The sequence below is a fragment of the Pyrus communis genome, chromosome 11 (genome assembly GCF_041283825.1).
Source record: "Pyrus communis isolate YQ-2024b chromosome 11, ASM4128382v1, whole genome shotgun sequence".
In the NCBI taxonomy this organism is placed as follows: Eukaryota; Viridiplantae; Streptophyta; class Magnoliopsida; order Rosales; family Rosaceae; genus Pyrus; species Pyrus communis.
In genome coordinates this window covers 155861-180925 of record NC_142575.1, presented here as the reverse complement: position 1 = coordinate 180925, position 25065 = coordinate 155861, and the positions used below count along the sequence as shown (strand labels likewise).

Below are 25065 nucleotides of genomic sequence, written 5' to 3'. Positions count from 1 at the left end.
AATGGAATCCGGAAGTTGAATCATAGCCGCCCTTAGCAAATTTTCCTTTTCCTTCCACAAGAGTTCAAAATCCCATTTCGCTTGGGATTTGTTTTGGAACTTTATACATCTCTCACCTAGGATGTCAATCTCCGTTTTATAGAAAGTCTTGCCTGCAAATTCATCACTTGCTTCCCCCACAAGGGGACCTGTTGAAATTGACAATGGGCACCCGTAAAACACCGTTCGTTTTTTAAACACTTCTCCATAGCTGACCCTAGCCCACTTATTGTTTGACCGATCAAATTGAAGAGCATGCCACCAATATACACATACTAACCAGTAGAGTTTCCCGTCGGACTCTTCAACCAAGTAAGATTTAGAGGGTGAGTCCCACTCTTGTCTTTGCAGCGACGGCGTCTTTAGGAAGGGGAACAAGTCCATCGTCTCCCAGACTTGAAGCTCGGTAGTGAACGCACCCAAATAACTTGATCGAAAATTACAAAGTAAGATTCCATCAAAATATACCAGATCATATATTCGTCTGTGACAGAGATTATTAGGTAAGGAGATAGTACTCCATGTTCGATTCCTGAGGTTGCATGATCTTATGCTGTCATCGCATCCGAATACGACATAAACATGACAACCGTCAGGAGAAGTTGGAACCTTCGTGAATGTGGCAGCATGTTCATAGATCCCACATTTCGACTCCAATGGTGGCAGTTCTATAATCTTATTACAGAAAGGACTATAGAAAAAGAAGATACATGAATGCCCTGTACATTTCTTAGAGAGAAGCAACCAACCCTTTTTCGAAGCACAAACTTTCGCACCAACGAACAATTCTCTCGCTTCTTCTCTTATGATTTGTCCGACGGAGTAGGTTTGTTTTGCCATTAAATCAGAGAGCTCCAGTATGCTTATGATTTTTCTTTCATGCTCAAACCAAGCATAGTTCATGCACCATGGCATATCATTTACAGGTCGACTGAGAACCCCATCTAGAACAGCTTGCCGCCAACTCTTACATACCACACCGAAGCGAACCAGGTCAAAAAAGGAGAGACGTTGAGCCACTAGGCTTAAGAGTTCAATGCGAAGATCAGACCATGAACGCTTTGTCATGAGATATCTATGTCTTTCCATAATAAGTTCATATGAGTGTGGAGGAGTAGTACTTCGATAGACATAGGCCGGGTTCCATATGGTGGTATACATAATCCTCTTTTGGGATCCAATCCCTCCTAGGGTTAGGAGTGTGTTACTAGTCCTTGTCGCTTTAGTATTCTTATAGCGTATGTAATCTTCACTTGTAATTGAAGGCTAATCGAGCGGGATTTGGATCTTTCCTATTTCCATCTTGTAATTGGTTTGCCAACCACCGCGCCTTCTCTGATCCAATTGTAGCCAATAGTCTTTTAACACCATAGGTGCTGTCATCTGGCAGTTGTTTATAGATATAGGAGAAAGCACGGCAAAGTAAAGAGATCAAAATATATAAACGTAAGTTCAGACTCCTGGGCTAAAAACCTCAAAATTCATTCTGTTGGAAATATGTGCAATAATATATAGAATTCGTTTAGGTTATACCTAGCGGAATTGACGAATTTCTGACCACCATCTCGTTCTTACTAGACTTCTTTGTTAGCCCGGCTAGATTGCCTACGTACCATGTGCTCTAACGCAAGGATCAAACCTAGTTTTGTAGAACCAAACTATAGGGGAGAGATTTGTGTGAAGGGTGTGTGGGAGAAATTTCTCTAGGAATTTTGGCTATGAGGGTATGGAATGGCTGCTGTACAGACTGCTTAAACCCTCTCCCTAAGACCACTATTTAGCTAGGGTTAGAGTGAAAACTAGGAGGCGAACCCTAGCCTACTATGCCAAGCATATTCCATAAGAGAATATCTATTAATAACAATAAAAGGTATTACCAAGAGATATTAGCATAATCCATCTCCACATTTGGGTGGATGACTTTTAATTAATAATTGCATTAAATAAATCCAACACATTCGATGGTTAAGTTTGTAACTTACATTCTTAAAAGTTTGAGAGATTAATTCAGAATTGACCACTTAACTTCTAGCATGTCTGGAATGTACTGTTTCACTTGGATGATCACATTGGCATCTCTTGCCTAATGATTTCACGTTCTTACATGCACCTCTAATATTGGTTTTTGTATCAATCATTTCCTTTCTTTTGAGTAGTGCTAGTGTGTTAAATAATTAGTTAATTTTTAGAGAGGAGGGAAATCGATTGGTGAGGATTGAACCCGCACCAGAATGTATATTAGATATGAATGCTTTTCACCACTGCAGTAACCGTCATCCTCATGATAGCATCTATCATTTCCTTTCTAATTTTTGAAATTCATGATTGAGCAAATATATAAAAATAAATCATTAAAACTACAAAATTAAAAATTGCAGCACACTTATAGTTATGTTTTGTCACATAACATAGCAAGAAAAATGCTAGGAAGATCACTTTTATGGTGGTTATGAAATACGGCATAAAAGACATTTTACCTTCAAAATTTAAGTTGGTATAGAAGAGGTTGACTTGAAAGTTCAGACTGTACTATGAAAGACTGACTGAACACGTGTACTGTGGATGGATTCACTCCAATTTATCAGTAAAAATAAATAAAATAATAATACCAAATGAAATCTTAGCTACCAAAAAATGCAATAGCGTGATTAGTGATAGTGAAGAGAATGAGATAAGATCATCATCAAGTTTTAGTTTTTCGTCTGAGTCTTCCATTCGAAGAGATTGAGCTCGCTTGCTCTCTGTTTTCAGTGATTAAATGGGGCTGAGCAGATTTGGAGGATTGGTTAAAGGGCTTGGAGTTGTCAGGAGAAGGCCATTTGCAACCTCCACTTCCTCTTCCTCCTCCACCGCCGCCGGTGATGGAACGATTGTTCGTGGCACGGGTAGCAAATCATTGAACCTCTACTCTGCCATCAACCAAGCGCTCCACATCGCCTTGGAAACTGATCCTCGGTCAGCACTTTCTTTCTTCAATTCTACCTGTTGTATCTGCTTGCTTGCTTCATAATTTGGACTGAATTCGATCTGCGGTGTTTTTAATCGTTTTCTGAATTGGGTTTGCTCTGCATTCATTCAACTATTCTCGTTAATTGAATCGTAGGTGATTGTGATGTGATCTTATCTCTTAGATCAGATGGTAATCTTGCTTTCGGTCTATCGACTCCACTGTAAACAATTATATATATCATCATCCACGAGTTTTGCAACTTCGACTGACTTTGCTGAAAAATATCAAATTCGGTAAAATTTACAGCTTGAATTTTACAGATGTTCATGCCAGATTTCGATGCACCCACCAGTGTGATTTTGGATTGATCAGTTACCTCATTGTTCTTATGCGCCGCCTAGCCTAGCATATGGGTTAATCACTTAACTCATTTTTTCGTTTCACTCTCAGTTCTTATGTATTTGGAGAAGATGTGAGCTTTGGTGGGGTCTTCCGCTGCACAACAGGCTTAGCTGATCGCTTCGGTAATCAAAGGGTTTTTAATACCCCTCTTTGTGAACAGGTACCCGGCGGGCTTTATGTCTTCCGTTGTACCAATTTACCATGTATCCCTCCCTTCCACTATGTTAAATATGTCTTCTGTCAACTTGATAACCTCCCTTTTTGTCTTTACACCCAGGGCATTGTAGGATTTGGCATTGGTCTAGCAGCTATGGTAAGTTTGAAGGTTTAGTCTTACACGTGACCTTTACAATCATACGTACCTCCATTCAAATTTTACCTTCAGTTCTTTATCTTATCTTATAGGCACGAGCCTCACTACCCTTGTTTTCATCTGACTTGATAGGGTAATCGAGCTGTAGCAGAAATCCAATTCGCAGATTATATTTTTCCAGCTTTTGATCAGGCATGCATCCCAATTCCCTTCAGTGATGAGTTCAGTCATAGCCTCATAGCCTCACAAATGAAAAATGATAATTAATTGCGTGAATCTCACTTTGTAGATTGTCAACGAAGCTGCAAAGTTCAGATACCGAAGTGGAAATCAATTTAATTGTGGAGGTGAAACTTCCTTTTCTTGATCGTTTGGGAACCGTACTTTTTTCTTCCCACATGTTATTTGCGCATTATGAGGTTTTTTTTATTACTCACTAGGTTTAACAATAAGAGCCCCCTATGGAGCTGTCGGCCACGGTGGACATTATCACTCACAATCTCCTGAAGCTTTCTTCTGTCATGCCCCTGGTCTCAAAGTATGTTTTCTTCCATTCAATCACTTTGTGATTTTTGCCCCCACAAACCCTTGCTGCATTTTTGCGATCCTTTCTTTGAACGAGTACTACAAACTTGATATCTAAAGAGTACTAAAAATTCGTATAGGTGGTCATCCCTCGAAGTCCACTCCAAGCAAAAGGCTTATTGCTGTCGTGCATACGTGATCCAAATCCTGTTGTGTTTTTTGAACCAAAGGTAGGTTAGTTTTGGTTACAGAATAAATTAATTTTCCATTAGCAAATAAAATTATTTTGACAAAAAATTTTGATATGAAATTTTACAAAAACAACCTGGGCTTCAGTGGTTATACAGATTATCAGTAGAAGAGGTTCCTGAGCATGATTACATGTTGCCTTTATCAGAGGCAGAGGTACACACTACCCGCCTAGTTGCATTGTAGTCCAAGTTTCTAATGTTTGAAAAAAAGAATGAGACTTGCGGTCATGTTTTTGATATAATTGATGGAACTTCATACTTGAAAATTGGAACTGCGATACGCAGGTAATTCGAGAGGGCACTGATATAACGCTTGTTGGTTGGGGAGCTCAATTATCTGTAATGGAACAGGCCTGTAAAGAAGCCGAAAAAGTATGTTTTTTCCGACTGCTAGAAAATATTATTCCCTTTCTGCTCTGTATAATCACTACATTTGATTTGGTGTTGTCTATTTTATGCGGCGAAGGTTCATGTAATTGTCAAGGTTACAATTATCTCATCCTTATAGTCAAAATGAATGCTAAATGACTAGTGAGAATTTTCAGGATGGAATTTCTTGCGAACTGATAGACCTGCGAACTCTTTTACCGTGGGACAAGGATACAGTGGAGGCCTCTGTCAGAAAGACAGGAAGGCTTCTTGTAAGTATGGTATCTGTTTACAGGGGACACTTGATGAAAATCGGTTGGTGCACTCTTGGTGACGAATCGAATGCCCTTTTTTGTAGATAAGTCATGAAGCGCCAGTTACTGGAGGATTTGGTGCTGAAATATCCGCTTCAATTATTGAACGCTGCTTCCTAAGGGTACTCTCGCGCCTTTATGTTTTCTGTTTAGATGTTTCGGTGGTTAACTTTTGCTAAGGTTGTGGAGGGAGCTGATAACTTTATCTTTGAACTGTTGTGTAGTTAGAAGCACCTGTTGCAAGAGTATGCGGTTTGGATACCCCCTTCCCTCTCATCTTCGAGCCCTTTTATATGCCCACCAAAAACAAGGTTAGTCATTCGAGATGTTTCCAAAATGGCTTTTGCTTTTGATACTGGCTCTGTGCTTATGTAAACTTCTCCCTCTTTTTCTTCCTTGGATGCAGATATTGGATGCAATCAAATCAACCGTAAATTTCTAGTGTAATGAGCCCATTATCATCTAGTCTTGCACATGATGGAGGAAATAAACGTTTCAGTTCTTCCTCAATCTAAACCAGTATCAGTGTGTAAAAGAAACCAGCACAGAGAGAGAGAGAGATTTGTGTCAAAAACTACTTGTTTACTTGCATTTTGTTAAAGGTAACATCACATCACTCAACTAAACAAAAGACAGAACCAAGAGTCAAAATTTATATTCATTGGCTACTCCAACAATGCACAATCTTCTTATCAACAATTCAACCCAGGCAAGTTGCCCAATTTCCGCAGCATTCAGCCCCAAGAATATGATTTGTGCTTACCCAGAAACAGTCTGCCGTCAATTTGAAGATGAAACGACATTAGTTATAAAAGCATAATTGGTGTTTGTACCGGAAATTTGATTGGAATTTTAACATAATTAAATAATTAAACTTCATACCAATGTTGATTTTTCCTGAATCCTGTAAGAACTGGGTAAATGTTCTCAAAGGCTTCATACGTCTCGGTTCTTGCCTGAATCATCGAAATGACAATGGTCTCCAGATAATGTACAAACATAATAAAGTATAAAACCGAAAACTCATACATCAAAACAAGCATTGTGAAACTATCACCTTCGCTCCTGTCAGGACAATTTTTCCAGACACAAAGATGAGAAGCACAATCTTCGGTTGTTTCATTCGATATATCAAGCCTGGAAAAATTTCTGGTTCATACTGGCCACCACAACAGAAACGCTTTCAGATGATTAACTGGAATTTTTCCGGATTAGCAGCACAAAAATTTGTTTCCAGAAGAAATTTCCTACTAGATTAATCTACCAGCTTCCTCATGCTCAAACAACAATAGGTAGAATGATGAAAAGTAGAAAGTAGAAACTGTGTTTGACAAACTTAAGATGCATGTCATTAGTTACCAAATGCGAGAGGTGTACAGGCTGAAGTAAACTATTAACGTTACGTCCAGTAAATTTAGTTTTTATCCGGTTTCCAGCACAAACCCTTTCCTGAAACTTTGGACCCTCAACAATAAGAAACCTTGTTCAAAGATATTCAGTTTTAATATGATTGCTAAAACAGACGCAAAGGTGAAGCCAGAAAACTCACGCTGGAGAAAGCACAATGGGATACTACCAAGGCTTCAAGTCTTACGGGGAATTTTACATCACAAGAACCAACTATATTTTGGATTTTGAAATCCTGCACCACAAATTGAAGCCAGATTAAAAACTTAATAAGTGATAGTGCAAAGCATAAAGCATGTGCGTGTTTGAGAGACGAGAAAGAGAGAGAGAGTACTTTGAACTTAGCTGGAAAACCGAGTTTCTGGATGACTCGAGCATACTGAAGAACAAAGAGGGTCATGTAAGATTGTGTAAATACGACATGTTACACCATATTTAAAATCTACCGAAGGGCTATTTGCATGTGTTAGAGCTGCATGGTTTAAACAAAAACACCAAAATGGCTTCTTCCTTTTTTGGATAAAACTTCAAACAGAAGCCAGAATATGGACAATGGGACATCCAAAACTACCCCCATATATAAATGTACTTGGTAACTGTGGAAAGGAATAAGAATACCTTTCGTGCTGCCAATCTCGATTGTTCTTCACTCTTAGCTCCCGTACAAACCTATACCACAACAATAATGCGCCAGCATTAACATGAGTGTGAAGGACTAATTAGCATGATTTGAAAAGGGAAGAGAGATGCATAAAATCGCAAAGAGGCATAAAATTTATCAACTACCAATGCTGCCACAGCTAAGGATATAAGAAACAGACGAGAGGTTTTTGGTATATTTGAAATCATTACAGAATTTTTACCTATTACAAAAGGGTAGAGAGGGAGAGGGAGAGGGAGACCATAAATAAAACAAACCCTCATCTATTAATCATTTGAAATGATTAGAAATCAAAGCATAAGATGCAGAAATCTATAGAAGTCAATGAAAAACAGAAAAAGGGAGGGAACAAGATCCTTGGAAATTGAGACTTACCATTTTACCGGATGCAAATATCAAGGCAGTGGTCTTCGGCTCTCTTATTCTCATGATCACAGCTGCAAAACGCTGCAAGGGTACAACAGAATTAGTGTGCAATATAAAGATGACTTTGAAGTTTGAACAAGGAAAACCGATTTTGTATACATATATAAATAGATATCGTAGCAACTCTAGCATCTAAATATATAAAATTGGAACCGAATTGCGCTCCATCTAAACAGTAAAATCTGTTTCTACACAGACCTAGGGAACAACAAACTACCCAAACGTTAATGTACTTGTTAAACAAAGGCTTCCACAAAAGGGATCCATTGTATAAAAAATATTATAGCTCTTGAACAAAAGAAAGGTAAAAAAAAATAGAGGAGAAGAGAGCGGGGGAAGCTATGCTCGAAACATCACATGCCTTTGGGTTGTATTCAGAATTACGAGCTTTCAATGCAATGGCTTTAAGATCCAATTTGCAATCCAGATTGACTGTGGAGACAATATTCCTGAGAGCACAGACAAAACCTTGTTAAGCGCATGAAGTAAATCAAGAAAAGCGCTCAGAGTTTCAGAAAATATATAACTACAGATAAATTTTTGCCATGTCTAGATTAATAAATATTTGCATCAGTATCAACAAATCTATCATTAATAATTGGCATACAGCAAGCCCAATCATGTAACTTGAATTCAATGGTTCCACGGATGAATATCCACATGGACAGCACAGGTGATCACATAAAACATGCTAACATGAAACAAAGGTACAAGCAAGTGTGGAGATGGAGAAAGATGAGTTAAACAGAGAAACGACCAACAACAGCCAACATAATAATTCAACATATTACTGGATGAGGACGCAGCACAAACTGGTGGCTTGACTACATGACAAGTTACAATAACTGATTGCAAGTGAAAGCAAATGGCTTGTGTAAATTGAATTATGAGAGTTTGATGAGGTGGAAAGAAACAACTCACTGGAGAGTAGGGACAATCCCAGAAGGGTGCTTGCTCAGATCTACTACTGGATGGCTTCCTTCTTCTGCCATTCCCTTTGTTTTATCGACTTGGTACTGATTGAGACCTTGTGCCTCCATTCTACATATTATACACCATCCATCACACAATCATACAAACTAAATTATACAAGCCAACCAAGCCAGTTTGATACATATATCCAACCATCCAGCCATCCATCCATCCATCACACATACATGCATACATACATACATACATACATACTCTGATAATACTCATATGGATCCCATATGAGACCCCGATCAAAACAAACCAAGGGAAAATCAATTTTCTCATCCCAATAATACCCAAACATCAATTTTCTTATTAACAAAAAAGGTTAATCTTCTCTTTTTCCTTTTCATGGAGACAAAAGGGGAAGATCAAACAAAAATACCCACACACACAACATAAATATATATAATAAATAAATAAAAAGATAGGATTTTGTGTTCTTTGTTAATGGGTAAACAAATCTTTCACCATCCCTGAGAAAATCAGATGAGTTGTTTCTGGGATTTCGGGTATGATTCTTAAGTATCTTTTATTTTGTTTTAATTTTTTAAAGTTGGGGCAAATATTCTTCTTAATTATCGTTTAGGAACATGAAAAGGACGGATCATCTTCAAGATTTAAGTACGGGGAAAAAGAAATCATATCAGGAGGATAGTTTTGTCCAAAGTTTGAAGTTTGAATAAAAAAATCGGACCTTTTGGTTGCAGAGATCCGACCGCGAGATCAATCGATAAATCGAGAAATCGAGGAGGAGGAGTTGGGTTAGAACTTAGGAAGAGGAGGAGGAGCGGTAACACTTTGAATGGGGGTTCCCTTTTATACAAGAATTTTGTATTCCGAAGCTTAAAAAAAGAGAGGAGGACAGCGTCTTGTGTTGGTGTGGGTCTGGAATGCATCTTACCCTAATACTGTATAATGTAGTTCCCCGTAATGCCCTCTTGCCTACCCGCTTTTTTCAACCAGTTACGAGGGCCATTATTGGAATCTAATCTGGCATTGCATCCGTGACATGGTCCTTTCTCTTATAGAAATCTGCCACGTTCCTTTTCTGTTTTTGTTTCCTTTGGCTGACTGACCGACCGACCGATGCGTGCAAATTCACTGCCATATTACGCTTCGGTTTCTGCTTCGGATTCCACAACAACGATGACTCCATACTACCAAACTCAGAATTTCAAGATGCTGGAAATACAATCTAAATTTTCATCCACTAAGAAAATGTCAAAACCCAGTTAGTGTTATACCTAGAACGCGTGTTTAAAGCTCGAGCAGCTTCCCCATTATCATCAGCCCCACCTAGTTTTGAACTCTTTTTCGGCTTCTAAAAGCATGTCTAGTCTAGTAACACTCTTTGAATGTCATTGTTATTCTAGCAGCTTCCATGTATCTTCAGGCATTGCCAGAATTAAAGTAAGATGGTGTATGAATGAGTATCAGAAACACCAGGTGAGCATAAACCATAAAGCTATCAAATATGATATGAAGCACACGATAATCCATTGGATTCCATATCACGCAAAATAATACCACCACCAGAATGAAGTTGTTTGGTGTGGAGTGTTTGTGTGTGTGGGGTGTGAGGGTACTAAGATCATTTTTTGAACAAATGATATTATTTACATTAAGGGGAAGACGATGGGCTTAGCCTCACAATTGGTTATCAATAATTTGGTTCAAATTTGTCTTTGACGAGAATTGAACCTAAGACCTCTTACTTACTAGTGAAGAAGAATATCACTAGACTCTAGTACTAAATGACACTAAGGTCATTTTTAATTTAAAAAATAAATGTACAATATTTTAGTATGTGTGGTGGATTCAATAATATGTGGGGTTCCAATAAAACTATCATTTATTTATGGGTAATGCTAGGGAGACTAATGTATAGACTAAATTTTATAAACTAAATGACAAAGAAATTGATAATTTGATTATTAATTAAGGGATAATGTTAGGAAGACCAAAATTTTAACCAACATTGTGTAAACCAAATGATGTGGTTGTTGATGATTGGATTACTAATTAAGTGTCAATTAACGTGCTTATTTTTTATTAGTGACACATCATTTTTTTTTAACAAATATATTATCTATGCTAAGGGAGAGGAGGTGAGTTTTGTCTTACAATGTGTTAGCAATAATATGGTTCAACTTCGCATTTGGTGAGAATCGAACTTATGACCTCTCACTTACAAGTGAAGAGGAATACCACCAAACCGTAGTACTAATGAATACCACTAGACCGTAGTACTAAGTGGCTTTGGTGACACATCATTTGGTTTGCAAATTTGGTTTAAAATTTTGATCGCTCTAGCATTACCCTTATCTTTACTTAAATATTGACTAAGGAGATTATTTTTATAAGTGACACATCATTTTGTTTACAAAATTAATTTACCTAGTCTTACTGTTTATTTATACAGAGATTTACTAGGCCAATCTATACAATCTACACGAATTAGTGGTGACAGTATACATATACAAATCAATTAAAAAAAGTCTAAAATATCTCGATCTCACTTTTGCTGAAAAGGTCAGATGAGTTTTAAACATTTTGAGTTTTAAAATTTGAGTATTTGTTTTGGAAAAGAAAAGATTGAATTCAATTTTGAGGTTTGTGGATTGGAAATAGTTTAACTCACAACTTTAAGATTAATTGTTATGTCTAGGATGTGCATTGAAGATTATTATACTAAAAACTCAAATTTTATTTTTATTCATTAAATAACATTTCTTTTGGTGGGATTGGACTAAAATCTCGATGTAAAGGCAAATTTCGATGGGCTGGTTATACCCTCAGACGAATATTACAAAATTTGAGTTTTAGGGATGTAGTCAAAATAGGATTTGATAGGATTTTAATAGATTTTAAAATTAGGGTGTAGTCCATTACAATTTTAAAAGAGGATTTTAAACGATTTAGAAATCATGGTATAGTCAAAATAGGATTTAAGAGGATTTTAAACAATACATCTAAATCCAAAGTCAGTAAGAATCCAAAAGATTTGATAGGATTTGAATGAGAGAGGGATTTTGATGAATTTGAAAGTGGAGGGTATACATACCAAATGCTATCAGGAATCCTACCATCCCCCATCTGATTTCTTTTCACGCCCTCAAACAAAAATGAACCTCCCAACCCCTTCATCTTCATCTATACCTTCCCCTTCGGAAAACATCCCATCGTCCTCTTCGACTTCGAATTCATCGTCTTCATTCTCATCTATCATGGATCTTTTTTTTCAAATTCTACTCTTAAACAACTATTGGGTTCTGGCAAGTTCTCTCTTTCCTCAGAAGAGGAACAATCTTCCTCCATTTTTTGCCCTACCTGAGATCCGATGGTTCAATATTTTTTAACATATTGCTGCAATCAGTTTTTTTCTCCCATGTTCTCCTCGCAAGAAACCAATTTTCAATGGAAAATCGCCTCAAATCGCCAAAAATTATCCAATCTCCATTACCCCAAACCCATATAACTTGCACAAGCTCAGTGAGTTAGGCGTTGTTCCGAGCTTTGTTCCCAATAGCTATACATTCTAGTTTTGGGGTGAACTCTGTGCTGCATGTGCAGAACTTGTTGATTCATATGTATTGTCGTTGTGGGGAAGTGGAGCTTGCCGGAAATTAATGAAATGTGGTTTCTAATGTTATGCTTGGTGGGTGTTGGGAGGGCAGGAAGCTAGAGTGTGCATTGAAGTTTAGGAAACTGGTGAGCATGGGATTGAAAGGGAATGGAAGTACCATGGTGAATATGCTTACAGCTTACGGCTTGTGGTCGGTCTACTAGACTGAATGAAGGTTAGACGGAGGAGACCCATAACTGAACACACATTGGAGCATTGGAGTTGTTTGCGTCACAGCCACATGATTTCATTAAAAATGATCCGTCGGCTCTGCGTGTGATTTTTAATTTTTTCAAATTCCTAAGAAATCCACGGAATAAATCCATACAAATCCACAAAAATCATAATGAAAATCCATATAAATCTCCTAAAATCCATCAAGAAATATAAAGTCTATTTCCTTTGAAATCTATCACTAAAAAAAATTCATTAAAACTCTCTTAAATCCAAATTGACAGTATTGGATTAGAGAAGGTATGCGAGATTGTTGAACTCAAAACTTAAACTAGATTCAACAACATTTTTACTGGTTGGCACGAACTTCCACATTCTAACTCGACATTTTTACTTTTCTTGATTGGATTCAAATTTAAGTTCCATCTATTTTGAGTAGTTTATTTAGGATTTTGTAACTAATGGGAGAAGCGTTTGTCAAAATTATTCTCGTCGTCCTACTCTCTGTTCCAAATTTACTTTGACCCTCTGTCTGTATCACACATTCACAACTATAACTAATAATCATTCCGGAAACAAAATCCAATCCAGGATAATCAACTTTGCTCCGACACCTTTAGAATTGTTTGTTTCAACTGATTCAACATGAAATCAATGACAGACAGAGAGAGAAGAAAGGCCTCAGAGATCTTGGTGGATAAGATTCATCAGATGGGAAGGATCCCTTCCCATCAAGAGTAGCAAATACCTATCTACATCACCGGCCTTCCCCTACGATTTCTTCCTAATAATTCTACAAAAACAACAGTAACACTCAGATCAAATCTTTAAAAACACAAAAAGAGGAAATGGAGGGAATTGATTGAATGATGTAGTCAGAAGTAGCTGGTTTAATATCATACAGACACGAATGAATGTTATCATTGGGAATCCGTCCAATTTTTTTCATCATTCTACATCCTTCAATCCATCAATACTCCCTCCAAAAACAAACAATTTATTTGCAGAAACAAAAAAATATATAATTTTGAAATTAAAGAAAAATAAAAGCCCGAAAGAGAAATAATAAAGAAACAAGGAAAATCGGAGGAGCGGGAGGCATAAGGGAAAGAAACATGGAAAATCAGAGGAGTAGGAGGCATAAGGCGGGTACAGCCTCCAGCAAGAGCAACCAGTCGGGTCTGTTATTTGGAAGTGAATGGAGCTTTCCTTCTCCTTTTATAGGGCTGGTACAACTAAAACCCTAGACGACTACAAAACGAGATAGGGGAGGCGGCGGTCCTCTCTATTCATCCCACTTGTCTCTAATTTCTCGCGAAAACCCAATGGACAACTCATCCCAGCCCACATTAATTCGGCCCTTAAATGCAAGTATTGGGCCTCCAGATGCCGTGCTTGTATAAGCAGATTCTCTGTACTCCAACATTTTTTTATGAGTGAGCAATTGAGATTTAGCTAGATCTTATTTTCCGCACATCGTTATACTTGTTAGTTTCTTTTAACTTTCAAGTTCATATTGTTCAAAAAAAAAAGAAAAAAAAAATCAAGTTCATATAACTCCTTTGTTCTTAAATACTTTGTGTTAGTATTGGGGCTTATTGACTTTAATTTCTGAATTACTGTTTGGGATTTTGAAATTATGAAGCTCTTCAATTATGCAATTCTTCCCAATCTTTGAAATTAGATGGGAGCGCAAAAGGGGGTCTCATCGCCGTCGGAGCGCAGAAGGGTGCTCAGGGTGTCTTGACAAAACGTTTTAACTTTAAGTAGTCTACTACTGACATTATCGTATACATAAGGATTTTTAGCCAAAATAGTTATTGAGAGTGATATAACTCTTTACTTTGGTCCTCATATTAAAAATCGATAGAAGCGATTCTTGAGTTTATTTATTAAATTGAGGATATTTTTGTCATTTTTGGTTCTTATTTAAGATAATTTTTCAAGGAAAGACCAAAATGATTGATGATAGACAAATTCAGAAACTACTTCTATTAATTTCAAATTTCAAATTTCAAAAACCAAAGTGAGGAGTTATGCCAATCTCAGAGACTATTTTGGCTAAAAAAAACCTATACATAATATCTGAATACAAATATTACAGCATTTATCATATACTTGATATGAATAATTCTTACATTTTCAGGTACATCATTTATAAAACATTGGTTTGCCCGCCTCTCTCGATGGCCTCCGTTCCCCTACAATGTTTCCACCACCTACAAACTAATGCATTACTCCTAAACTGACACTCTTCTTCAGCCTACCAACAACTGTCCGAAAACGTGCAAACAAGACAAGTTCATTCATCAAGTGACCACATTCTGTTTATACCCCAAAGCCCGAGTTAAACCACCAGCTTCTTCAATTTGTTTGACAAATGTTCTAAGACAACCATTGATAATACGGGGTGCTGATCCATCACAGAACCGTTTAGCAAGATCTACGGCCTTCACAAAATGCCATATTCAATCAAACCAAGCAACTATGGCAAAACAAATATACTTACAAGTTATGAAAGTAAACAACATCATACCTCGTTAATGACAATCGGGTGTCTTGTTTCGAGCACTGTTATTTCTGACATTGCCAAGTGGAGGATGCAAAGCTCCAATATTCTGCCTGCTGGCTCATCCTGAAGATTACGGATGAACATGGTGTAAAACATTTGTACTTAGTAGAAAAATGGGAGTAAAATATCAATACCTCTGTAATAATACCCTTTTTCACCCAAATATAAAACAATGAACTGGATTTGGTGCCTCGTTTAGAAGACGAGCAATTTATGAAACAGATATTTTTTCTAATGGTGTAATGCTACCCAAGTACAAAACATGTGCTATGAAAACATACATAGACTGAATTAAGAAACCCCCGATCTCCAAAAAGCATGTGTTATATTCCCACCTTATCTGGAACTAGATATAAGTTCATTTATACCTACGTGAAAATAAGATGCGGCTCTAGGTAACTAAAGCCTTTAATGGACATCTGCCTGGTATCATCCTCCATATTTTTGCCTGACGTTGGAAAGCAGAATAGACAATAAGTAAATCCTAAATGGGGAATTGAGGTAAACAGCCGATGAGCAAACATCAGACACACCCCACAACCAGTAGCACCATGACCAAAAGCCATCATGTGAAAGACTGTTGAATAGTATAACTTGGTTGGACAATCATAGTGCATCAACCTCCTTGTTTCTTTTCATTTCAAAGAACAAAACTCCTGCTTCATTTTGGCTGCATAAAGATACTAATTGTCCTTTCCAAAAGACGGGGAAACCAACTATTCACCAATGCCTATATTGCGTTTATACCTTGAGCCGATTAAGAATTAGTGTACACATCAATTATGGAAACGACCACATGTAAGCAGGCCAAAAGAAAGAACAAAGACCCAGAAAAGTAAAAGCATATAAAACCTGGATAGTCAATGCACAAAAAAGTAACGCACAACCTAAGCCCCTCCCCCCCCTCTCTCCCCAGTGTATTACAAGAAGCACGAACCAGTAATACACTTCAGGAGCTACAAAACTCAACAAAGATAATGTGCAAACAAAATGTATTAAGCTTATTGGTGTACCCAACCTTCCAATTTGGAGGGGCAACGTTGTCAATAACGAGCACATGACTGCCCCATTTATCCATGACTGCAACCAAAAGTTTCCTTGTAAATCTGTAACAAAAAGAAAGACAAAATTAGTTGGTCTCTCCACAACTTCCCGTCACCCTCAATAAACAATGTTGGAAGAAAAACAGAAAAATGATATGCTTCACTTGCTACATCAAATAGTTACAAAGTAAAATTTTGATCAATAGAGTAGATGGTTTACCGTAAAATCAGTTTGCTGTATACCAATTTTGGAGGAGCTGCAAGAACTTCTGCTTCTGAGAAGAGAAAAATTACACAGACTATTACTCTGGAAATAGGGGTTGCATATAAAGTGGAAAACTGAGCAAAATGTAAAGGCACTATCAACTAAATTTTGATGAAGTTATGAATAACAGGACATGTAAATTACAGAAAAGGTCATTATAGCATTGAAGTTGCACAATAATTTTGATTAGAGGGGGAGTTGGAGCTCATGAGACCCAACAAGTGGGAGAAAGACCCCGTTAAGTTATAGAATCAGTCATCACAAGTTCTAGGACAAACTGTGTGAGCCAAACAACTAACATGATTGCATATAAACCACATTAGTACATTGTCACATGTATACCTATTGCAGATTCCTTTTCATCTTTGCGCAGGAGCTCATCTGCTTCCTCAACGGTTTCAACTGTGACAGGGGGTCCTCCGAAGCTCATGGGATTATATTCAAGTAATGATGCCCTGTCAAATTCATACCCGGGTTCTGGGAATAGAAAAGGTGTGATGAGTAATTCAGAACACAAGCATATTGAACGTTTCAATGCTTCATATACAAACGTTAAGACTATAACAAGGGGGTAGTTACCTCGACGGACATTTATTCGCTTTTCAAATAAACGTATTGGGTCAGAACCCTCTAAACAAGAAGCATAAACAATCGACCTGCGTTTAAATCCCGCCAAAACAAACTTGGTTAAGGCTGGAAATGAAACAATTCCCAAAATTACTACTTTTTGTTTGAATATCATTCGTTTACCTTCACTATTTCTCCAATAAACAAACATGGGTTTAGTTTAGTTTGCAGTAACTGAGGAAGATAAATAAGTAATTAAAAAGATAGGATAAGACAGAGAGACATACAGAGCGAGCTCTCTGGCGGCTCTGGGGCTGCAAAATCTGCCACTCTTATCAATCTTGGGCAACGTATCTGCTGAGCCATTGCTGGGCTTTTCGAGAGCTTGGTCGAGAGGGAAGGACGAAGTACGGAGGGCGGTTCGAGGGGAGGGGAGTGATAGGGTGCTGTGGGCGAGTAAGGGTCTGGGGATTAAACCCAGAAGGTGGGATTTTCCGAAGAGCAAGGAAGAAGAGGAGGAGAAAGAGAAATGAGGTTTTAAATGGGGAGAACAAGAGGAGCAGCCGAGACTGAGAAGCAAGCTTCCCTCCATTGTTGAGGCTCAGGCTGTGGGAGATTTTAGATAACGTGACTGCCTCTCCCTTTACAGCGTATACCAAAGTATCTTCCCTGGGGCCTCAGCCATTTTGCGAGGAGGGGTTTTAGTCTTTTGACTCTTTGAAGTTAAAAACTTTTTACCAACAAAAAGAGGAAACATGAGTTTACCCAAAAAAAAAAAAAGGTAAAAAAAAAAGGGTAACATGAGATGAGATATTTTCTTGGTAGCAAAGAAAGAGCATCCGGCGAGGATCCAGATTCATTTAAAAGATCTTACTCTTTTAGTTTTTGTAGTACTTGCAATACTGTTAAGTAAAGACACAAATAATGAACCACGAGTTGGTGGTCCAGTGGTAAAAGGCGGGCTGCAAGGTCTCCTTCAAACCCCGCTACTGGTATGGAAGCCAGACTTTGCCATGGAGAGGCTAAAATGCATATGTAAATCTTCTCAGCCCCCAAAAGGAGTGGATAACCAAGACTTACCATAAGTTGTCCTTTAAAAAAAAAAAAAAAAGACACAAATAATGAAAAAATTATCACATAAATTACTCAACTTTCTCCCTTTCTTTTTGCTGCCGCACACTCTTTCACAATACATACCACTAAGTGGTTTAGAAAAAAGTCTAATGAATCTTTATAATGGTTAAATCTTGCATAAAATCAGTACCTATGTAGCATTGTAAATTGTAATCCAACGCTGTAATAGGAGCTAAAACTGCATATGAGTTTAGGTGCGATTTTGTTGTTTGCTAATGATACTTGATTTAACCAAGTCTAAGGACCATTAGGATTTGGTGGCTAAATCATAAATCTACCTGTAAACTTACTCAAAGACTACAGCCTACAAAGCTGCTATTAAGAATAATACAAATGCTTTGTTCATTAAAAAAAAAGAAGAATTTTACAAATGCATTGTAACAAACATTACTCAAAAAGAACTTTCAAATGAAAATTTTCTTTCATTGACAAAGAAAAATAAAAGTTTTCTGCTGACACACTTTCAATTTGTTTATATGTTTTAAGGCCGTACTTCAGTCTATTAATGTAAAATTCATTCTTAACAAAATTTCTTTTGCATAATATTTTATTCTCATTAAGTTTATTTCTTGATAGCTTGATCAGCATTCATTGGGGCTTGAATTCTTTTACTAGAAAACATAGCCTAAAGTACCCTGACTGCCCCTAACATACGATATGAAGAGTTTTTAACTCTTGGTAAAACTTAAGAACTCCCGTTAACTTGGTGGTGGTTTGGTTGAATCGAATCGACAATCGAGAGCGAAAAGACCACTCTCTCTCTCGTTCTTCTCTCTGATCGTCTTTTCCTTCTGAGGACCGAGGACTGAGGAAGAAGATGAAGATGAAGGTGAAGCGGAGCTTCATTGCGGCGGCGCTGTGCGTTCTGTGTGTCCTCTCACTCTCCCTCGAATCAATATCAATATCAATTGTTGGATCAGCATCTTCTTCTCCCACCACGAATCAATTTCTCGGAATCTCCCCCCAAGGTCATCCAACTCCTTCTCAATTTATTATTATTATTATTTCATTTTATGTATAAACAACAAATTTTAAAATCCGAGTTTGGGTTTGGAATTCCCAGATGAGAAATACTACAAATCTTCGGAAGTGATCAAATGCAAAGATGGATCCAAGAAATTCAGCAGGGCTCAGCTCAACGACGACTTCTGCGATTGCCCTGACGGCACCGACGAGCCTGGTACTACTCATTCCTTCCTCTTTCCCTTTCTCTTAAATTTTTTCTGAATATAATTTTTTTTTTTTTTGAATTTTTGAGCTGCTTGCCACCATTTTCCATTGCTGTAATTTGTACAGGTTTCCATTTGATATTGCTATAATTTCTATCAGTTGCCATTACCTAGCTATTGCAAATTCTAATAACAAATGGTCTTTTGTTCGCATTTTTACTTGTAGATTTGGTTGTTCCTTACTTTAATACAATGTTTTAGCCAAATGGGACTCTCTCTCAATGTATATATTGTTTCAGAGCGATCAACTTTCTATTAACTTCTTGCTAGAATTCGGTGTGGTTTTACGTGTTTCTTGACTTGATATACTGTTTCGCTCATGGTTGAACTTGGATTTGGTGGGTTGCAGGTACATCTGCATGCCCAGCTGGAAAATTTTATTGTCGGAATGTGGGACACGCTCCTTTCCTGATATTTTCGTCTAGAGTGAATGATGGAATTTGCGGTAAGTGTTTGTGCCAATACAAATAGCCGCACAAGTTATTTGTTAAGAGCACCATCACAGACAGCATTTTTGCGTTTCATTTTTGCAAGGCGAGTCGGCAAGGGGAAAGAGAGGTTTAGAAAAAAGCCTCATTATATTGATATGTTGCCTCTTAAGAAAACCAGTTCTCCATTCCTTAACATAAAAATCATACAATTATTTTACCCGGCTGATTTATTTAATCTGTTATGCATTGTTCCCTGTCTGCAATCTGCAGACTGCTGTGATGGGAGTGATGAATATGATGGTCAAGTAAAGTGCCCAAATACATGTTGGGAGGCTGGGAAAGTGGCTAGAGATAAGCTCAAAAAGAAGATTTCTACTTACCAAGAGGGGGTCGCTATACGAAAGCAGGAAGTTGAACAAGCCAAAATAGCTATGGCCAAAGATGAAGCAGAACTATCAAAGTTGCAAAGTGAGGAGAAAATTCTGAAAAAGCTTGTTGACCATCTAAAAGGTATACTTCTGTTTTGTCATGTCTTATTCTTACAAAGTTATTCTTATTTCTTCTTCTTCTAAGACAATATATTTTCTGTTGTGGGAATTTAATAATTTTGGCAAATTCTTAAAAAGAAAAGGCTTTTCGCTTTTGAATAATGGATGTAAGATTTTTTTTTTCTCCCTTCTCTCCTCTCTATGCATTTTCTAAATTTCTAGGCATGTTGAGTCGTTGACTGTTGTGTCGATGCTGAGGTTGATCAATGTAAATAACTTAAAATCTCTCCTATTATCTGGTAATACAATGGTTAAATGTCATAACAGTTTTTGTTTTCTCCTCACCTGTTGTGTAGAACAAAAAGAACAAATAGAGAAGACAGAAGAGAAGGAACGGTTACAGAAAGAAAAAGAAGAGCAGGAGAGAAAAGAAGCCGAAGAGAAAGCTAACCAAGGGAAAAGAAAAATTGAAGAGGAAGCTAAGCAGGACAGTAGTGAGGATTTGGAAAACTCTGATGGTGAAGTCAGACGTACAGAAAGTACGTATGAAGAGAAAATTGGGATTTTGGAGGGTTCTCACTTATCTCAGGTTAGTTTAATTGCTTACACGGGCTGTTTTGTTCTCTTCTTATAGTGCTATTTGGAGAAATTTGCAAATAAATATGTAGGTTATAGGTTTCTTAAACTAAGATACATATTCTTCATCTGCATTAAAAATGGATTTCTGCCAATTGAATTCATTTAACTGAAATCATGCATGTACATGTACAAAAATTATGAATAAGTATAAGTTCTGTTACTTGAAATTAGTCTTTGACCATAACCACAGCTCACTGGTAGTTGAAATGGTTTATTTTCTTCTAGTTCTCACATTGACAGCATTGTCATAGGATACAGCAGAGAACCATGATGACTTAGCTGCTAAAGATGATCATAGTTATACTCCTGAACATAAAGGATCATTGGTTGAGAGTGTAGAACAGGTAAACCAAGACTTTGAAATAATATTCTTCGACAAAGACAAATCTATTCAGTTGAAGCTTTCAGTTCTTGCATTACATGTTAGATTACGATATCTTGTTGGGACATAAAAGTTGCTTTTGTCTCAATGTAGCATGAAGAAAAGCAGAAAGAAGAGCCTGTTGCTATATCTGAAAATGAATTTGATTCTGGAAGCAAGGTGCCTCCTGATGAGGTAATAGCTTATAGCTGCACACTCTTTGATTGCCTTATTAATTGATTTGTCTGCTGAAAGGTATCCTTCACTAGTTCTTTTCACCTATTGAGTTCACATAGTGTGGTGACCTGATCTATGCGAAATTATGAACACCCCTTCGTCTATTAAGTTCTTTAAAGGGAAAAGGTCTATCATGAAGACATGTAGGTAGTCCATCAAGGTTTAGACTGGTGATGGTATGGCACACATTTTGGCAGTTCCAAACTTCCAAGGTGTAAAGTGTGTTGTATCAATACTAAATAATTAGAAACTTCTTTCTTGCATGTGCCACCAAATGGCCTTCTTCTATTCCGTTAACACTTTTATATATAAGAAAAATGAAGTCAAGCAGAAATACTTGCATTACAAGATTGAAGTTGTTGATATTCATCAAAACAATACATATTTTAAAGGGACTTCAAGGATTTTATCTTATGTTTTGCTTGTAGTAGTATCTAAACGTGAGAAGCGTTAAAGTTTATCTGATATTGTATTTTGGGTTCTTCACTTGTGAAACTAAATCATGACTAGCCAAAAACTTCCAAGTGTTTCTTATAATTCCCGCTGGTATCTTTTATTAGGAGCCAATAGGTTTTTTCATTTGCTTGATTATCATTCTGCAGGGCGAGGATGAATCTGAAAAGACCGAGTCATTGTCCAGGGAAGAGTTAGGCCGCCGTGTTGCTTCTCGTTGGACTGGTGAAGATACCACAAAGGAAGGAGAAGAAGTTGATGCTGTAAAAGAGGACACTCATGAGGAGTATGATGGCTATGCTTCAGAAACTGATGATGACAACCAAAAATATGACGACGAAGATGTGGAGGAGGCAGCAGATAATGATTTTGGAGAGGAGGATCACGGCGATTCTGATTCTTCTTACAAATACGAGTCAGACACTGATTCAGACTTTTCAGGTATGCAGCAGCTCGGTGGACTTGTGTTCATCACTTTACAACCCAAGCTGTTTCATTGGATTATTATGCTCCTTATATGTATTACATAACTGTTTTCAGATGTAACAACTTCAAGTACTCCATCTTGGTTGGAGAAGATACAAAAAACTGTGCGGAACCTTCTACAGGCTGTTAATTTATTCCAAACTCCAGTGAACCAATCAGGTAGTCAGTAAAAAAATTGGATGTTATTAAGTGCTTGATTACAGAAATAAGAACATATGAATGTTTCAGATCTTTGTACTTATCTGTTTTTCAGAGGCTGCTAGTATACGCAAGGAGTATGACGAATCCAGTGCCAAGTTGTCTAAGATAAGTTCAAGAATATCAAGCTTGACAAAAAAGCTAAAACATGATTTTGGTTAGTATCTATTGAGCTGCATCTCTATGTACGTTTTTTTTTTTTTTTAATTTTTTTATGGCATAGTTGGTTATCTGCTAGGCATTCTTAAACTGAGCTCTTATTTGATATTACAGGACCAGATAAGGAGTTCTACTCATTCTATGATCGTTGTTTTGAAAGCAAGCAGAATAAGTTACGAACTTTGCCTTACTTTTTTAGCATTCAAATGTCTTGGTGTTGTAGTTTTGATTTTGGAGGAAATTTCATGTTTGATGTATCTGACCTGTGGGCACGCAAAATTCTCTGTTCAGGTATGTTTACAAAGTATGCCCATATAAACAAGCTTCCCAGGTGGAGGGCCACTCTACAACCCGTTTAGGGTAGGTGTCCACTTTTTCTTCCTATGTATGTCATACAAGAAAAGGAGGTGTTGTTTTGGTGGACGGAAACAAAGATCAAGTTATGCATCTACCATTTTCTTAGCTTTTAGGGTTAGGGGTTTGCTCAAGTTGTCAAGGGGTTGATTTTGGTTTGAAATTGGAATACGGCTTTGCGTTCATGTTATCACTAATCATGGAATGATGAAACATTTGGGGGTTAGATGTTTCTTTTTTCTGGGTGTGGAGCACCTTTTATTCTTCTTCCACCTAACTCCTAAGAGATCCTTGCCATAGGTCAAGCACCACATCTTAGCTGTCCATTGTCCACTTTGCAATTAGTTTCTAGATTGTCGGCCTTGCCTTCAATTGGCAAGTCATTTTGGAAAAGGTTAGATCATTGGATTTTAAGTCCAACTAATTGAACATGTCTTGCTGCGTCCCGGTGTGGAGCAGCAGCTTGATGTAGATAATGGCGCAAACATTATAGATTAAGTTGGCATTCTCTTAGGAAATACTCAAGCATCTGACACTGATGATGTCACCATCACAGGTACCTCTGTGTGTGTGTGTGAGAGAGGGAGAGAGACTGAGAGAGCATATGTTTCTTGCATTTCAATTTTCTTACTTTTTTTTTTTTTATATATAATCTTTGGAAAAATAGGAGCTGGGACAAATTTGAGGACTCGTACAAAGTCATGGTCTTTGCAAATGGTGATAAGTGCTGGAATGGGCCTGATAGAAGTTTGAAGGTAGTTATCATCACGTTTCTATATATATATTATGCTGTGATTTTGTCATTTATGAAACACACATTTATAGTCTCCATGAAGAACTAGAAATGAGATTATTGAATGGTAAATTCTAATTTGTAAGACAATGGTGGGTTATGATTTTAATAGACACCATAAACAACCAGTATTACTGCCCATTAATATTTTGACTGAAAATTAGACAAACGTCACATAACTATTGGTTTAATTTTTATCCTGATTGCAGTCTTACACGTCTTATTTTATCTTCAGGTCAGACTTAGATGTGGATTGAAAAATGAGGTTGCTGATGTTGATGAACCAAGTCGTTGCGAGTAAGTCACACTCAGCTCTCTCTCTCTCTCTCTCTCTCTCTCTCTCTCTCTCTCTCACACACACACACACAGTTTCTCATTTCTCATTGTGGATATGTAGTGGTATTACCTGGGTCTAACTTTTCAGCTTCCTGCGACAGGTACGTAGCGTTGTTTTCTACACCAGCGCTTTGCTTAGAGGAAAAACTTAAGGTATTGTTCCGTTAAGAGTGTTGTTTACTGTTGCTCTCTAGCATTGAAATGTCTAATGGGATTAAAATGTGACAGGAACTGCAACACAAATTAGTCGTATTGAACAAAGAAGAACCACAAGGCCACGATGAACTTTAAATGGTCGTGACGGATTTACCCTGCAACGTGGCCTTTTACGCAAAGTGATTTGAAGGATTTCAAGCAAATTTCCAGTAGTGTCCCCTGAAATTTATTTATAGGGGTTGTGGATGGATGCTTTGATGAGGAGCCCTTAACAGGAAAGTCTGACTTAGTAGCACGAAGTGATATGAAATGATTGATCCTCTGATACAATTTTGAAATGAGCTTAAGAGTAGTAGTAATTCCAAAATCATATGATTATATAACATATATATATATATATATATATATATAATTGTAGTTGTATGATCTAAATTTCTGTATTTTGACGAGTCCCTGTGATTTTATTTACAACTGAGTATGAAGCCAGATAAAAGTGGATCATAATGTTGACATGACAATAAAAAAAGGGGGCGGTGTCTCAATAACCTAACATGGCTATTTTTGAAGGTAAGCGTCTAGTTCTTTTGGTCACCAAACAACCCGAGAATTTATGTCTATGTGCTGTGCTGGTGGTTAGGACTAGAGGGACGTTGAGAATTGAGAAAGGCAATTGGTGTCGAAAATTAGGACCCCATACATTACATACCACGGCACGGCGCATAGCTGCCTGCCC

The 25065-nt window shown here is 37.4% G+C and overlaps 4 protein-coding genes and 2 non-coding genes across 7 annotated transcripts; 2 read left to right on the top strand and 4 right to left on the bottom strand.

The window, feature by feature from the left end:
* The first annotated feature begins 2552 nt into the window (after positions 1 to 2552).
* Positions 2553 to 5794, top strand: LOC137741746 (2-oxoisovalerate dehydrogenase subunit beta 1, mitochondrial). Its single transcript, XM_068481468.2, has 13 exons — positions 2553 to 2994; positions 3440 to 3551; positions 3669 to 3704; positions 3837 to 3896; positions 3994 to 4051; positions 4145 to 4242; positions 4370 to 4459; positions 4566 to 4634; positions 4766 to 4852; positions 5026 to 5121; positions 5208 to 5285; positions 5388 to 5474; positions 5570 to 5794. Exons 1-13 carry the CDS (start codon positions 2798 to 2800, stop codon positions 5603 to 5605), a joined length of 1104 nt encoding a protein of 367 aa, XP_068337569.1. The 5' UTR covers positions 2553 to 2797; the 3' UTR covers positions 5606 to 5794.
* LOC137741747 (TATA-box-binding protein) lies at positions 5725 to 9501 on the bottom strand. The gene is made up of 10 exons (XM_068481469.2): positions 9327 to 9501; positions 8579 to 8698; positions 8019 to 8106; positions 7607 to 7678; positions 7189 to 7239; positions 6905 to 6949; positions 6713 to 6805; positions 6221 to 6322; positions 6046 to 6119; positions 5725 to 5937 (listed from the first exon to the last, which is right to left on the bottom strand). Coding segments are annotated over exons 2-10 (645 nt in total). The 5' UTR covers position 8698; positions 9327 to 9501; the 3' UTR covers positions 5725 to 5936.
* Positions 9502 to 13108: 3607 nt separating this feature from the next.
* Positions 13109 to 13197, bottom strand: LOC137743951 (small nucleolar RNA SNORD24). Its single transcript, XR_011069557.1, has one exon. It is a non-coding gene; the product is annotated as a small nucleolar RNA SNORD24 (small nucleolar RNA).
* Positions 13198 to 13301: 104 nt separating this feature from the next.
* Positions 13302 to 13389, bottom strand: LOC137743960 (small nucleolar RNA R12). Its single transcript, XR_011069565.1, has one exon. It is a non-coding gene; the product is annotated as a small nucleolar RNA R12 (small nucleolar RNA).
* A 1097-nt stretch (positions 13390 to 14486) lies between these two features.
* LOC137742353 (antitermination NusB domain-containing protein) lies at positions 14487 to 17701 on the bottom strand. Its single transcript, XM_068482203.2, has 7 exons — positions 17166 to 17701; positions 16891 to 16967; positions 16654 to 16788; positions 16267 to 16321; positions 16022 to 16109; positions 14968 to 15066; positions 14487 to 14881 (listed from the first exon to the last, which is right to left on the bottom strand). The coding sequence occupies exons 1-7, from the start codon at positions 17468 to 17470 to the stop codon at positions 14741 to 14743; spliced, it is 900 nt and encodes a 299-aa protein (XP_068338304.1). The 5' UTR covers positions 17471 to 17701; the 3' UTR covers positions 14487 to 14740.
* An 848-nt stretch (positions 17702 to 18549) lies between these two features.
* On the top strand, positions 18550 to 24699 carry LOC137742546 (glucosidase 2 subunit beta). 2 transcript variants are annotated; one of them, XM_068482447.2, is made up of 16 exons: positions 18550 to 18980; positions 19076 to 19192; positions 19591 to 19686; positions 19943 to 20182; positions 20517 to 20749; positions 21051 to 21143; positions 21275 to 21355; positions 22000 to 22291; positions 22391 to 22495; positions 22590 to 22691; positions 22808 to 22865; positions 22985 to 23053; positions 23715 to 23802; positions 24076 to 24137; positions 24278 to 24329; positions 24405 to 24699. In XM_068482447.2, exons 1-16 carry the CDS (start codon positions 18830 to 18832, stop codon positions 24465 to 24467), a joined length of 1902 nt encoding a protein of 633 aa, XP_068338548.1. In that variant the 5' UTR covers positions 18550 to 18829; the 3' UTR covers positions 24468 to 24699. The 2 variants fall into 2 exon arrangements, with proteins under 2 accessions (XP_068338548.1, XP_068338549.1); XM_068482448.2 differs by lacking the exon at positions 21051 to 21143 and having other exon boundaries at positions 18694 to 18980.
* The last annotated feature ends 366 nt before the right edge of the window (positions 24700 to 25065 follow it).